This window comes from Microcaecilia unicolor, chromosome 10 (assembly GCF_901765095.1).
Source record: "Microcaecilia unicolor chromosome 10, aMicUni1.1, whole genome shotgun sequence".
NCBI classification, from domain to species: Eukaryota; Metazoa; Chordata; class Amphibia; order Gymnophiona; family Siphonopidae; genus Microcaecilia; species Microcaecilia unicolor.
In genome coordinates, this window is record NC_044040.1 from 91,396,647 (window position 1) to 91,411,541 (window position 14,895).

Below are 14,895 nucleotides of genomic sequence, written 5' to 3' on the forward strand. Positions count from 1 at the left end.
TGTAACTGAGTATTTTCAAGCTATCTGAGATAGGGAGGGTGTAGTCTGGGGTGGTTATGTTGGTGGGTTTATTCGTATTATATTGAGATGAGAGGATTAGATTCTGTGTTTTTTCAGTGTTTAGTTGAAATGCGTTTGACCATGAGTTCATGATGTTCAAGCTAAGTATGATTTCTTTGGTGATTTCTGTTAGGTCATGTTTATAAGGGATGTATAAGGTGACATTGCGTATATGAAAGGGTTAAGGCCTTACTTGGATAAGAATTTGGCTAATGGGATTATCATTAGGTTGAAAAGGAGCGGTGTGAGTGGTGATCCTTGAGGTACTCCACAGTCTGTTTTCCATGGTGATGATATATTCGAGTTTGATTTCACTTGCTATGTTCTGGTTGTTAGGAAACCTTTGATCCAGCTAAGTACACTTCCACTAATCCCAAAGTATTCTAGGATGTTTAGGAGTATATTGTGGTTTACCATGTCGAACGCGCTACACATGTCAAATTGTAGGAGAAGTATGCTTTTGCCTGTTGCTATTTGTTGTTTGAATTTGGCTAGTAGTGATTACTACTGTTTCGGTACTGTGGTTGGAGCGGAATCCTGATTGTGATTCGTGTAGTATTGTGAATTTGTTTATGTAGTCAGTAAGTTGTTTGGTTACTATGCTTTCCATCAGTTTGACTACTAGTGGGATTGATGCTACTGGTCGGTAGTTGGTGATATCTGGGGTTTTTTTTCTTGGTATCTTTTGGTATTGGGGTAAGGAGGATGTTTCCGTTTTCCTTTGAGAAGAGACTATGTTGGAGCCTGTAGTTTACATGGGATGTGAGGTCTGCTATGAAGCGGTGGGGAGCGGATTTTAGCAGGTAGCTGGGGCAGACATCCAACTTACAGTGAGTCTTGCAGAACCTATTTGTCATTTGGTTGACTGTTTCAGCAGTAAGGGGAGCGAAGGTTGTCCAGAGTCTATATGCTGGGTATACACTGGGGCTTGGGTCCATGCATTCGAAGAAGTTATCGATGTCTGTGGCGTTCTGAGGTAGAATGTTGCGCAGGTTTACATTTTTTTCATTGAAGTATTTGGCAAGTGCGTCTGCAGATGGGGGTGTTAGTTGTGGTGACCACGGTAGTGTCTAGTAGTTTGTTCATGAGTTGATATAGCTTTTTCGTGTCTTTGTAGTTAGGCCCTATTTTGATTTTGTAATAGGACCTTTTGGCTTGTCTTGTTGCATATTTGTATTTTCTTTGAGTTTGTTTCCATGCGTTGAGTGATTGTTTATCTTTTAGTTTTTTCCAAGCTCGTTCAAGCTTCCTGGATGGTTTTTAGTTTTTGTTTTGTTTTTGTTTTTCGTTGTACCATGGTATTGAATTTTGCCTATATGATCTTGTTTGTAAGGGTGCTATTTCGTCTAGTATGTTTTTAGATCTTGTGTCCCAGTCTGATAGGTAGTATGTAGAGTCCGTTTGTGCTGTCCATTCATTATTGTACATTTGGCGCCAGAATATTTCCGGATCTATTTGGCTTCTTGTGATGTATGTTGTATGTTCATGTATACAGTGTGAGCTCTTTTTCCGCCATAGTAGAGATAAGTTTAGTTTGTAGTGGTCTGACCACGGTGTGTTTGTCCATTTGATATCTGATATTACTAGGTTTTGGTCTGTGGACAGTTTGTGTGAGATAAGGTCGAGTGTGTGCCCTTTGATGTGAGTTGCGTGTATGTGTGGCAATTTAAGGTCCCATGAGTGGAGAAATTCCTTGCATTCGCGTGCGTAGATAGAGTTTGGGTCTTCTAGGTGAAGGTTGATGTCTCCCAGTATTAGTATATTGGGATTGGCTATGCAGGTGTTTGATATGAAGTCCATAAAGTGCGATTGGCATTCGTTCCAGTTGCCTGGAAGTCTATAAAACAGGACACAGTTGGTCATGTAGGGTGGTGTGGTGTATTCTGATTGATGCTATTTCAAGTTGGGGAGTTATGGACTCGGCAGTGTTGACGGCAGAGAAGTGTGATGGATGGATTAGTGATATACCTCCATCTCTCTTTTCCTTTCTGGTCCAATGCTTGATTTTGTATCCTGGGAGGCAAAGGTCTAGGATTATCGGGTCTTTTTGATCATGGATCCAAGTTTCATTGATGAACAGCAGGTCGAGGTTTTCTTTTCTTTTTTTTTTTTTATTTTATTTATAACTTAATTTTACAAGCACTAAAATAACTTGCCAGAAATAGAGAAAATAACACAAGAATTATTTCAATCAGGTAATTCTATACTCTTCCTTAAGACCACAAAATAGGGAGAGTGAAACAAGACAAGGAGATCAATTAAACAGTAAACAAAGAAAACGTGGTATTAACCTGATTATCCCCAGTTATTATTTATCTGAATCATTATTCCACATTGATTGGTTGGCTTCTTCAAACCCAAAACGGTGTATAGTCAATTTATTTCGTTGGAAACATACTTATTGTCCAATATTAGTGGAAATACACCTGATTTCATTTTTTTCTTTTTTAAAACCTGAAATTATTTAACAATACAAACACTTGAGTCTCTAATCCAATTCCCACTGATTAAGGTAATCCCAGTTTCACAGGCTTCACTCCTTTTGAATTAATATACTAAGAGGAATCATTTCAGAGGAAAACTCTTTAGGAGTCATACCCAGAACTCTGGGAAAACAACAATCTCGATATTAATCATCTGTAATAATATTCATTTTGTTCAAATTTTTCTGGTCTATTTATCATTTTCAAAATCTTAACCATTTCCTACTCCTGTAGAACTTCATTTGCTGTATCAATTTTTCATTCTCAAAGGATTTGATTATCCATGTGGCTCACTAATAAGATTATATCTGAAGCAAAATTATTTACTACCACCGTTAGGTCCTGGAGCGCCTTCCAGATGATATTTAATGTAACCTCCACGGGAGCCAAAAACTCCAAGCTGATAGCTCTTACGGGTTTAGGAGTGGCACCGCCGACACGGGTTCAGCTGTAAATGACTTTAGTTTCAGCATACACTCCTAACTCACTCCTCTACTCCTTTTGACATGGTGGTTAAATGATTCGGGAGCGATGAAGTTGTTTCCAGGTCCAAGAGCATCGACGCTCTTCGCCGGCGCTAATCAAAGGACTTACCAACCCAGTCATCTGTGGGCAGCTCGTCGCGCAGTGGTCCCACACTTGATGCATAGGGAACAAAATGGCAATCGGCGGCTGATCCCCCCCCCATTGTCCCCTTCCTCTCAGTTAAGGTAACTGCAAATGCAGAGAGGACATTTCAAGTAAACAAAGACAGAACTTCAGATGACAGCTGGGCCGTTGAGCGTACGAGCTTCAGGTCACCATCTTTCCACTCTCCCTAGTTTGGGACACTTTGTCTGGTTTCTCCTGAGAGGCCTGTCTGATATAGGTAACCCTTCAGCATAGCCCTCTGAGTCATTGAAACACAGAAGCCCCTCCACCACTACAAGGTGGTGTCCCTTCGGAGGGAGCAGGTTGAGGTTTTCTGATGTGATCCAGTCTGTTATTGTTGTAGTTTTGTTTACTACGGATCTGGCATTAATGTAACGCACTTGAATTTTTTGGTGGGGGTCTTCTGTGTTCGGTGTTACGTGGATTTTTGTCAATTGTCGATTCTTTATGGATTTGTTGTGACCTTTCATTCCTTTGTATTGAGGTTGTTCGTATGTTGGTGTTCTTACTTTCTTATGATGGTTGTCAGTTTGGTGAAGTGTAGTGCGTCTGGACAGACTTTGATGGTTATAAAGTGTGGGTGTGGTATTTCTATCAGTGAGTGGGGTGGTTAGTGTTAGGTGGATCGAAAATAAGGAGTAGATTATTAGAAACAATTTGTCGATGTACATTATATGTTCGATTCGTTGGGGCTACTAGTGATTCATGACAGTATGATACAGTTAGATGTTCAGAAGGGTTACCCCAAGTTGCAGAGGCTCCCTAGTTGCATCATTGGTTCGAGCTAGGAATCCTGCAGCCTTCTAGACACCGCACGTGTATTGTTCTGGTGGTATGCATTTTATTTAAGATTGGTGATGTTGGTCTGAGGGGAGAATCTGGGAGGGAGACGTATCAAGATCCCTATGTCTTTGTATTCTTGGGTTTATTCCGTGATTGTAGATCCGGTAGATCTTGAGATCAGCAGTGTATACCTGGTTTGGGTGTCCTGAAGCTGTGTTAGTGGTTAGGTTGAGATCAGAGGGTAGGCGGTCGGCTCAGTCTCCTCTGATGTCCGGGTCTGGATCTCTCGGTCCGTTCTCCTGCAGGCCGGTCGCCTGCAGTCTGCCATTCTTGTCGCTCTTGCTGCCTTGTTTTTTTCTGTAGCGATTCGCCACCGGGATCGCCCCCACATCTTCCTTACTTGCTGCCTCTGTTGATCCCGCGGCGACCCACTTTCACGTGGTCAGGGCTCTCGAGCTTCCGAGCAGCTAGGTCCTCTGTGCTCCCTTGCCTCTTGGGCGCCCTTCTCTTGGTGTCTGCGCTGACGGGTGGGGTCTGAACCGGGAGCTGCTGGGGTGATCCAGGCGATCCCTATCTGGCAGATCCCGTGCAGCGAGGAGACTCCATCGGCCTCCCGAGCAACACCTTCAGCTTCCCAGCAAGAGCAGGTAACGTATGGCTGGTCACTGGTTAGGCCGGGCAAGCGGTCCCAACCTGTCTGAGTTTGTTCGGTGGCCCGACTGAGCTCCACAGGCCTTCCAACAGTGGGCAGAGGGTTGGCACCGAACGGGCCGAATGCGCGACTGGCCGTTGTCCTGAGATTTGCTCGCCGACCCTCGTCGGGAGGGGTTCGTTTGCCTCTCCGTACTTTGGGGGTCGTACCGACGCGTCTATCGGCCCTTCTGTCGCCTCTGCGCTCTCGGCCTCCACCTGGGTTCGGAGCTCATAAAAGTCCGTCCTGCTCTGTCGCCATCTTTGTCTACTTTCATCTCCTCCTAAGGAGGCCATGACTGCACCTCTCCATGAGGTACTCCAAGGAATCCTTATCAGGAACTGGGAGTCTCCTCTGTTGGTCCCTGTCATGCCGAGGAAGATTGATGACACCCAGTTTTGGCTCTACGGTGCACCTGGTTTTGATAGGCCTCAGTTGCCTCACAGTTCCATGGTGGTGGAATCTGCTCTCAAAAGAGCCAGAAGTTCTATGCCTCCGTGCCCCCAGGCAGAGAAGCTAGAACCATGGATTCTTTTGGGAGGAAGACATACCAGACTCCAATGCTCATCTCCTGAATACAATCATACCAGTTTTTTGTGAGTGTCTACTTGCAAAACTTAGTGCGACAGCTGTCAGACTGGGTTGACACACTCCCTCCGGAGCACGCTGAGCCTTTTGCCAGTTGGTCAAGTAGCAGAAGGCGTGTCGAAAGTTCTTGGCCAGGGGCACTTACGACACTGATAAAGTGCACCTCGAATGATGGTGCTCAGGAGTCCATGTGGATGACTATTCAGGTGCTCGAGCTACTAGGATTTGTTTTAAACAACCCCAAGTCCCATGTCCGCCCTGTCCAGCAATTGGAGTTCATAGGAGCCCTGCTTGACACACAGAGGGCTTGAGACGAGAGCAGACAATCTTGTCTCACTTGCATCAAAGGTTTGTGCCTCTCAGCAGGTCACAGCTCGGCAGATGTTGAGATTGTTGGGCCACATGTCTTCCACAGTGTGTTACACCCATGACATGTTTTCACATGAGATCAGCTCAGTGGACCCTGACTTCTCAGTGGTATGAACCCACGGGGAGTCTAGATGATGTCATCCAAGTGTCCTCGGAGCTTGTACGCTCTCTTCAGTGGTGGATCATTCGATCCAATTTGACTCTGGGACTTCCATTCCAAATTCCTAAGCCACAAAAAGTGCTGACGTCATATTCTGAGATGGGGAGCTCATGTAGATGGGCTTCACATTCAAGGTGCTTGGTCCTCCCAGGAAACAAATCTTCAGATCAATCTTCTGGAGCTTCTGGCAATCTGGAATGCTTTAAAGGTTTTCAGAGATCGGCTACCTCACCAAATTATTCTCATCCAAACAGACAATGAGATTGTAATGTATTACACCAACAAGCAGGGGGGACACCGGATCATGCCCTCTGTGTCAGGAGGCTGTCCGAATGTGGCATTGGGCTCGCCAACATGTCATATTCCTTTGAGCCATTTATCTGGTGGGCACAAACAATACCCTGGTCAACAGACTGAGCAGGATAATGCAACCGCATTTGGTATCTCAATAGGGGCATAGCCCGCAAGATCTTTGAGCTTGGGGCACCCCCCTCAGTGGATCTTTTTGCCTCTAAGATCAACCACAAGATCCCTCAGTTCTGTTCCAGACCAGGCCTACAGCAGACTAGCATCAGATGACTTCCTCCTCAATTGGGGGGACAGGTCTTCTGTACGGGTATCCTCCAATACCTCTAGTGGTAAAAACATTGTTGCAAGCCAAGCAAGACGGTGGAACCATGATTCTGATTGCACTGGCTGTGGCAGATATGGCTTCCTTTTCTGGAATTATACTCTGAAGAACCGTGGAGATTGGAGTGTTTTCTGACCCTCTTTACTCAGAACGAGGGTTCACTTCTATGTCCCAACCTCCAGTCTCTGGATCTCACAGCTTGGATGTTGAGAGCCTAGAATTCACTTCTGGGTCTCCTGGATGGTGCCTTCCGGGTTTTGCTGGCTTCCAGGAAAGATTCCACTAAGAGGTGCTACTCTTTTTTTTTTTAAATGGAGGAGGTTTGCCGTCTGATCTGAGAGGAAGGCCCTAGATCCCCTTACTTGCCCTACACTGACCCTGCTTGAATACTTTCTACACTTGTCAGAGTCTGGTCTCAAGACCAACTCCATAAGGGTTCACTTTGGTGCAAGTAGTGCTTATCAACATGTAGAAAATAAACCTATCTCTGGACAGCCTCTACTTATTTGCTTCATTAGAGGTTTGCTTTTGTCAAAGGTCCCTGTAAAACCTTCACCAGTGTCAAGGGAACTCAACATCATTTTCACCCAGCTGATGAAAGCTCCTTTTGAGCCACTGAATTCCTACCATTTGAAGTACTTTACCTGGAAGGTTATTTTCTTGATGGCTGTTACTTCAGCTCGTAGGGTAAGTGAGCTTCAGGCCTTATTGGCGGATGCTTCTTATACTAAGTTCTATCACAACAGAGTAGTCTTCTGCACGCACCCTAAGTTCCTGCCGAAAGTGGTATCTGAGTTCCATCTGAACCAGTCGATTGTCTTACAATATTCTTTCCACGACCTCATGCTCATCTTGATGAAAGCAACTTGCACACCTTGAATTGCAAGAGAGCATTGTTCTACTACATGGAGCGGACAGCACCCCACAGACAGTCCATCCAGGCTTTTGTTTCTTTTGATCTCAACAGGATGGGGGAGTCACCATCGGGGAAACGCATTTGGGTGGCAGATTGCATTTCCTTCAGTTGTGCCCATGCTGGGCTGGCCTTGGTGGGTCATGTCACAGTTCATAATGTCATTGCCATGGCCGCGTTAGTAGCCCGCTTGAGGTCAGCCTCCATTGAAGAAATTTGCAAGACTGTGAGGTCTTCGGTTCACACTTTCACAACACACTACTGCCTTGAACAGGATACCCAATGTGACGATCGGTTTGGGCATACAGTGTTGCAGAATCTGTTTGGGGTCTAGAATCTAACTCCACCCTCCTAGTCCCGTTTTATTCTGTTCCAGGCCACGCACTCATTGAAATTTTATATAGTTTCAGGTTAATCTGTTTCCTTTGTTCTTTTAACTTTATTTTTTACTATAGTATAAAACTGAGGAGACCGCATTCATGCGACAAGCAGGAATGCACTCGCATATGAGCAGTGAAGCGCAGCTCATGCTTCAGAAAGCGCTGTTTTAGCTATGGCAAAATGCCGGACCAGGCGACAAGGATCGGTGTCACCCACTTGTGAGAATATAAAACCTGCTGTCCTCGGAGAATACCTGCTACAGGTAAATATCTTTGCTATCTTCAGCCTATAGTAAATAAATCCTAATAAATAAAATATAGTGAGTTGGATCTTGGAGTTAAGATCATAGTAATTTTTGTTAGCCATGGATGAACAGTCAGAAAATTTTGACATCAGTGTGAAAACTTTTTCCAAGTCCTAAACTAGTCCCCTGTCTATACTTCCGTTTACCCCATTTTATGACTGGGGGCCCATTGGACAAAGCTTTTACCCTGGTGGCAACGATTGATTTAGACCGGTTATAGCTGGCCTAGTACACATATTATTTAGCATCTAATGCACAAAGAGTCAGCGTTTCTTTAGCATTCAGAGTAGCAGCTATCAATTAATCCTACTCAAATGTATTACCAAGAGCTCATTAGTATTAAAATGAGCACTCTGAGAAGTACACAGATGTTTCCATGTACCACACAGAAAAGAGCGCCTACTTTTATCGTCCAAAATTTTATGGTAGGTCTGGAGCTATTTTGTGGGGAACAGTCTGCTTGCACTGTGCAAGCAGACTGGACTTCTGGCCCCCCCCCCCCCCCAATCCCCCACCCCCAAACTTAAAGGCATCCCTGATGATCCAGTGGACCCCCTCTCAAGGCCCCTCCCACAACCCAAAAACCTCCATTGTAGTCTAGTGACCCCCACTACTCCACGTACTTTTGATAGTTGGAGGCAGAAGGTCAGGAGCCACGCCTACACTTTACTGCCACTGGGCCCGTCGTTATCAAAATGGTGGTGCCTAGCCTCTGCCTGGTGCATTCTGGGATGCACTGAGAGGGATTAACTTAGCCCCTTCCAGTTTATTCTGGGATGCACCAGGCAGGGCCTGGGCTCTGCCCTTTTCATAAGGGCAGGCCCAGAGGCAGGAGAGAGTAGGCATTACTTGTGCCCTCCTGCTTCCAACTATCAAAGGTGGCATGGTGGGGTTCACTAGACCACCACAAAGGTTTTTGGGTTGTAGGGGAGGGGGCTCGAGAGGGGTCCACTGAACTACCAGGGATATTCTGGTTGCAGGCAGGGGTCAAGAGGGGTCCATTATCCGTGGACATACACACAAGAGCTGTGCCAGGAATGTTTGGACCCCTTTACTAACCAATACTCAAAACTAACAGCATGCTTATAATTTGCATGCTGTTAGTGTTCAGCGTTGGTTGGTTATTCCAATTCACTGTTGAACTGGTGTTTTTCTGGTGCTGTTCCCTACAATGCCGGGAGTTTTGTGCATCAGGCCCTGGGTGGTATGTGGAAGCTTTGACATAACTTGGTAATGTTGGAGTAAGTGCATAATTGCATCTATTGATGTGAAAAAAAGAGCCTTCGTGAAAGAAACAATATAGAACTATTGAGCTCCTTCCATAACAGTTGCTGTCAAATCTGAAGACCCAGGAATAAAAACTAAACCCCTGTTTACTAAGCTGCTCGATTGGCTGTCATGCCCTAATGCTGACAGTCTACATTGCTGTTCAGCTTAATAAACGGGCATAAAATTGGTAATCTGTTTAAGACCTTAAAGCAAAAATGCTGCTATATTCTTCAAACTGGTCACTTGTTGACTATCTGATATTGCCTCCTTTTTGGTCTTATTCTTATATAGTAAGAATAAGACCAAAAAGGAGGCAATATCAGATAGTACCATCCTCTGAGGTAACAGACAAAAATATATAGTGTCTGTTACCTCAGAGGATGGTACATCATTTTTGGTAGGTTCTGAATTGTACAACTCTTCAAAAAAAAAAAAAAAAAAAAAAAACCTCTCCCAACACAATCAGACTAAAAAAAATAAAGGTTCTCTAATGGCAGACTTCAACTGTGGTAGTTTAGTATTAGACAGGCAGAGTAAAGCGGAAAAAATGTAACAGGGAGGCTGTTTTGTAATACAATAAAATTCCCATTTATTGAGATCTCCAAAAATGTACAAACATATACTAAAGAAGGGATAGGAAAACAATTGGGCAAATAGGCCATAAGAACAAGTGAAATATAGCAAAAGTATCAGTGTTATTACATAACTACATAAGTAATGCCACACTGGGAAAAGACCAAGGGTCCGTCGAGGCCAGCATCCTGTCCATGACAGTGGCCAATCCAGTTCAAGAGCACCTGGCGAGCTTCCCAAACGTACAAACATTCTATACATGTTATTCCTGGAATTGTGGATTTTTCCCAAGTCCATTTAGTAGTGGTTTATGGACTTGTCCTTTAGGAAACCGTCTAACCCCTTTTTAAACTCTGGTAAGCTAACTGCCTTCACCACGTTCTCCGGCAATGAATTCCAGAGTTTAATTATGCGTTGGGTGAAGAAACATTTTCTCCGATTTGTTTTAAATTTACTACACTGTAGTTTCATCGCGTGCCCCCTAGTCCTAGTATTTTTGGAAAGCGTGAACAGATGCTTCACATCCACCTGTTCCACTCCACTCATTATCAACCATCTCTTCTCCAAGCTGAAAAGCCCTAGCCTCCTTAGTCTTTCTTCATAGGGAAGTCGTCCCAACCCCGCTATCATTTTAGTCGCCCTTCGCTGCACCTTTTCCAATTCTACTATATCTTTCTTGAGATGCGGCAACCAGAATTGAATACAATACTCAAGGTGCGGTCGCACCATGGAGCGATACAACTGCATTATCACATCCTCACACCTGTTTTCCATACCTTTACCTAATAATACCCAACATTCTATTCGCTTTTCTAGCCGCAGCAGCACACTGAGCAGAAGGTTTCAGTGTATTATCGACGATGACACCCAGATCCCTTTCTTGGTCCGTAACTCCTAACGTGGAACCTTGCATGACGTAGCTATAATTCGGGTTCTTTTTTCCCACATGCATCACCTTGCACTTGCTCACATTAAACATCTCCCAGTTTCGTAAGGTCCTTCTGTATTTTTTCACAATCCTTTCGCGAGTTAACGACTTTGAATAACTTTGTGTTATCAGCAAATTTAATTACCTCACTAGTTACTCCCATCTCTAAATCATTTATAAATATATTAAAAAGCGGTCCTAGCACAGACCCCTGAGGAACCCCACTAACTACCCTTCTCCATTGTGAATACTGCCCATTTAACCCCACTGTTTCCTATCCTTAAACCAGTTTTTAATCCACAATAGAACATTTCCTCCTATCCCATGACCCTCCAAGTTCCTCTGTAGCCTTTCATGAGGTACCTTGTCAAACGCCTTTTGAAAATCCAGATACACAATATCAACTGGCTTCCCTTTGTCCACATGTTTGTTTACTCCTTCAAAGAATTGAAGTAAATTGGTCAGGCAAGATTTCTCCACACTAAAGCCGTGCTGGCTTGGTCTCAGTAATCCATGTCCTTGGATGTGCTCTGTAATTTTGTTTTTTATAATAGCCTCTACCATTTTCCCCAGCACCGATTGTCAGACTCACCAGTCTATAATTTCCCAGATCTCCCCTGGAACCTTTTTAAAAAATCGGCATTACATTGGCCACCCTCCAGTCTTCCGGTACCACGCTTGATTTTAAGGATAAATTGCATATCACTAACAGTAGCTCCGCAAGCTCATTTTTCAGTTCTATCAGTACTTAGGATGAATACCATCCGGTCCAGGAGATTTGCTACTCTTGAGTTTGCTGAACTGCCCCATTACGTCCTCCAGGTTTACAATGAAGTCAGTAAGTTTCTCTGATTCGTCTGCTTGAAATACCATTTCCGACACCGGTATCCATTTCCGACATCCAAATCTTCCTCGGTGAAGACCGAAGAAAAGAATTCATTCAATCTCTCCGCTACGTCTTTTTCATCCTTGATCGCCCCTTTTACCCCTCGGTCATCCAGCAGCCCAACCGATTCTTTTGCCGGCTTCCTGCTTTTAATATACTGAAAAAAATTTTTGCTATGTTTTTTTGCCTCTAATGCTATCTTTTTTTTGTAATCCCTCTTGGCCTTCTTTATCTGCGCCTTGCATTTGCTTTGACACTCCTTATGCTGCTGCTTGTTATTTTCAGACGGTTCCTTCTTCCATTTTATGAAGGCATTTCTTTTAGCCCTAATAGCTTCCTTCACCTCACTTTTCAACCATGCCGGCTGTCTTTTGGACTTCCGTCTATCTTTTCTAATTCCCGGAATATGTTTGGCCAGGGCCTCCAGGATGGTATTTTTGACAGTGTCCATGCCTGTTGTACAGTTTTTACCCTCTCAGTTGCCCCCCCTAAGTTTTTGTTTTTTTTGTTTTTTTTTGTTTTTTTTTAGCCGTTCTTATCATTTTATCATAGTCTCCTTTTTTAAAGTTAAACGCTAACATATTTGACTTCCTGTGTATAGTTACTTCAAGGTTGATATCAAAACTGATCATATTATGATCACTGTTATCAAGCGGCCCCAGTACCATAACGTCCCTCACCAGATCATGCGCTCCACTAAGGACCAAGTATAGAATTTTTCCTTCTCTCGTCAGCTCCTGCACCAGCTGCTCCATAAAGCTGTCCTTGATTTCATCAAGGAATTGTACCTCTCTAGCGTGTCCCGATGTTACATTTTACCCAGTCTATATTTGGATAATTGAAGTCACCCATTATTATCGCATTGCCCATTTTGTTGGCGTCTCTGATTTCTTTTATCATTTCTGCGTCTACGTGCTCATCCTGGCGAGGCAGACGATAGTACACTCCTATCACCGTCCTTTTCCTTTTTATACATGGAATTTCAACCCACAATGATTCAAAGGTGTGATTTGTGTCCTGCTGAATTTGTAATCTATCTGAGTCAAGGCTCTCATTAATATACAATGCTACCCCTCCACCAGTCCGGTCCACCCTAACACTATGATATACTTTGTACCCCGGTATGACAATGTCCCACTGGTTATCCTCCTTCCACCAGGTCTCAGTAATGCCTATTATATCCAATTTTTCATTTAGTGCAATATATTCCAACTCTCCCATCTTATTTCTTAGACTCCTAGCATTTGCATATAGACATTTCAGAGTATGTTTGTTGTTCCTATTTGCATGATACTTAGTACTTGACACTAATGATTTGCCATCTTTTGTCTGATCTTTAGTTGTATTTAAGGGCACCTTTCACACCTCTTGGCAAGCCTTGGATGGGTGTTGTACTCCTTAAAAAAGCACTTCTAGAGTAGTCAACTTTCATTAGCAGCCTCTCTCTTCTTTTCAGGCCTTCAGTTTTTATTAGATAAGCCCTGTAATTCACTTCTCTGACTTTGGAAGGAGAACAGATTTTCTGTGCTCCAATCTCATGACTCTGTTAACTGGTCATTCCTTTCTCTTAGGCAGGTCAGGCAATAACCAAGGCTGAAGCCCCTGACTCAGTGGTTCCCAAACCTGGTCCTGGAGGCACCCCAGCCAGTCAGTTGTTCAGGATATCCATAATTAATATTCATGAGAGAGATTTGCATGCACTGCCTCCACTGCATTCAAATCTCTCACATAAATATTCATGGTGGATACCTTGAAAACCTGACTGGCTGGGGGGGCCTCCAGGACAGGTTTGGGAACCACTGCCCTAACTACTACTTATCTCTTCAGGGTCTGGCATGCCCCAGTTTCACTACTCCCAGCGTTCCCAATTTTTTTCCTTATAAGGATTGTAGGCTAGCAGCAGCAGCACGCTTGCTTTCTCGCTTTCTTTTTCTGAATTTCCCAATGATATATCCCTCCTCCCACATTCTTTGTCTTGCGGCAGCTGTAGATCAAAGTAGCATGCCGTCATATGTTTAGCAGGGGTGTCCAACCTTTGTTCTCACCAGGTCGGATTTTCAGGATTTCACCAATGAATATGCACAAGATATATTTGCATTAAGTGGCGGTAGTATATGCAAATAGATTTCAACATTGGGGAAATCATGAAAACCTAGCTGGACTGCAGTCCTCAAGGACCAAGGTTGGACACCCATGGTTAGTCTCTTTGGGAACAGGCCTCTCACTATGCCACAGGGGCAGCTGTGGACCAGACTGGTGACCCTTGTGCTTTCTCCATTCCCCTTAGCTCTTAGAGCAGGGAGTCCAGGTTCAGATGGAGACCCAGAGCAGGACACCCATCCAGTATGATTCTGCATGCTTCTCTACTGGATACTCCTCCCTAAACTCTAGATTTTATACTTCTTCCAAAAGTTAAAGCGTTGGTTCTACTGGACTGCTTTCTTGAACAGGGCCTCAGAAGGTTCTTCTACAACTTTCTAAGAAGGCACATTTAAAATCCTCAAAACCCTTTGCATTCCTAAGTAGCAAGGAGACATTCCTAAGTAGCAAGGAGACTGTGTTAACTTGAGCCTTGATGTTTGTTAAATAGTCTTTTTGATTAGCCTTTAGTGCCACACTCTGGCTGGTAAGAATTGCTGCAGGTGTCTTGCCAAGCTCCATTTGGATAGATTAACTCAAATCTCCTACACTGCATCTACAGCTTGTTATGGAGTAAATCATTTTCACTAAATTAAGCATTTAACCTTTTAAAAAGGCAAGAGATAATGGTAGAGCTAGAGGATATTTTAAATGAACCACCTGCAGAATATAATCAGGGCTTGGAAGAAGTGAGTACTCGTATTACAAATATATTGGCTTTCTGTGCCAGGTTTCTTCTATGACTTTAAATCAGTAGTATGGTACTCATGAAATTATTGCACTAATGCTAATGACTGATTTCTTTCTTTTCTCTCTGGAAGGATTTCTGTCACTTGCCTAAGGCAGATATTTTTGCTCTTGGATTAACAATTGTATTGGCAGCAGGAGCTGATCCATTGCCAAGTAATGATGAGAGATGGCACAGCATCCGCCGTGGTAACTTGCCTGCAATCCCACAGAAAATTTCCGATGCATTCTATGATCTGCTGAAGGTCTGTGCAACTAAGAGAAAGCTAAGGGAGTGCAGGCCCAAGCCATTCATGGGATTTGATGTGTTTATTTTTTATTTTTCAAGGGGCAATGTCA

The 14,895-nt window shown here is 43.8% G+C and overlaps 1 protein-coding gene across 5 annotated transcripts in view; it reads left to right on the forward strand.

Annotated features, from left to right (window-relative positions):
• WEE2 (WEE1 homolog 2) overlaps positions 1-14,895 on the forward strand; it is a 455,705-nt gene that overhangs the window by 351,677 nt on the left and 89,133 nt on the right. For 4 of the 5 annotated variants that reach the window (XM_030216446.1, XM_030216444.1, XM_030216447.1 and 1 more), the window contains one exon: positions 14,631-14,801. The exons of the other annotated variant lie outside the window; for it this stretch is intronic. In XM_030216446.1, the coding sequence (XP_030072306.1) occupies positions 14,631-14,801 (171 nt within the window). The remainder of the gene's footprint in view (positions 1-14,630; positions 14,802-14,895) is intronic. 5 annotated transcript variants of the gene reach the window in all.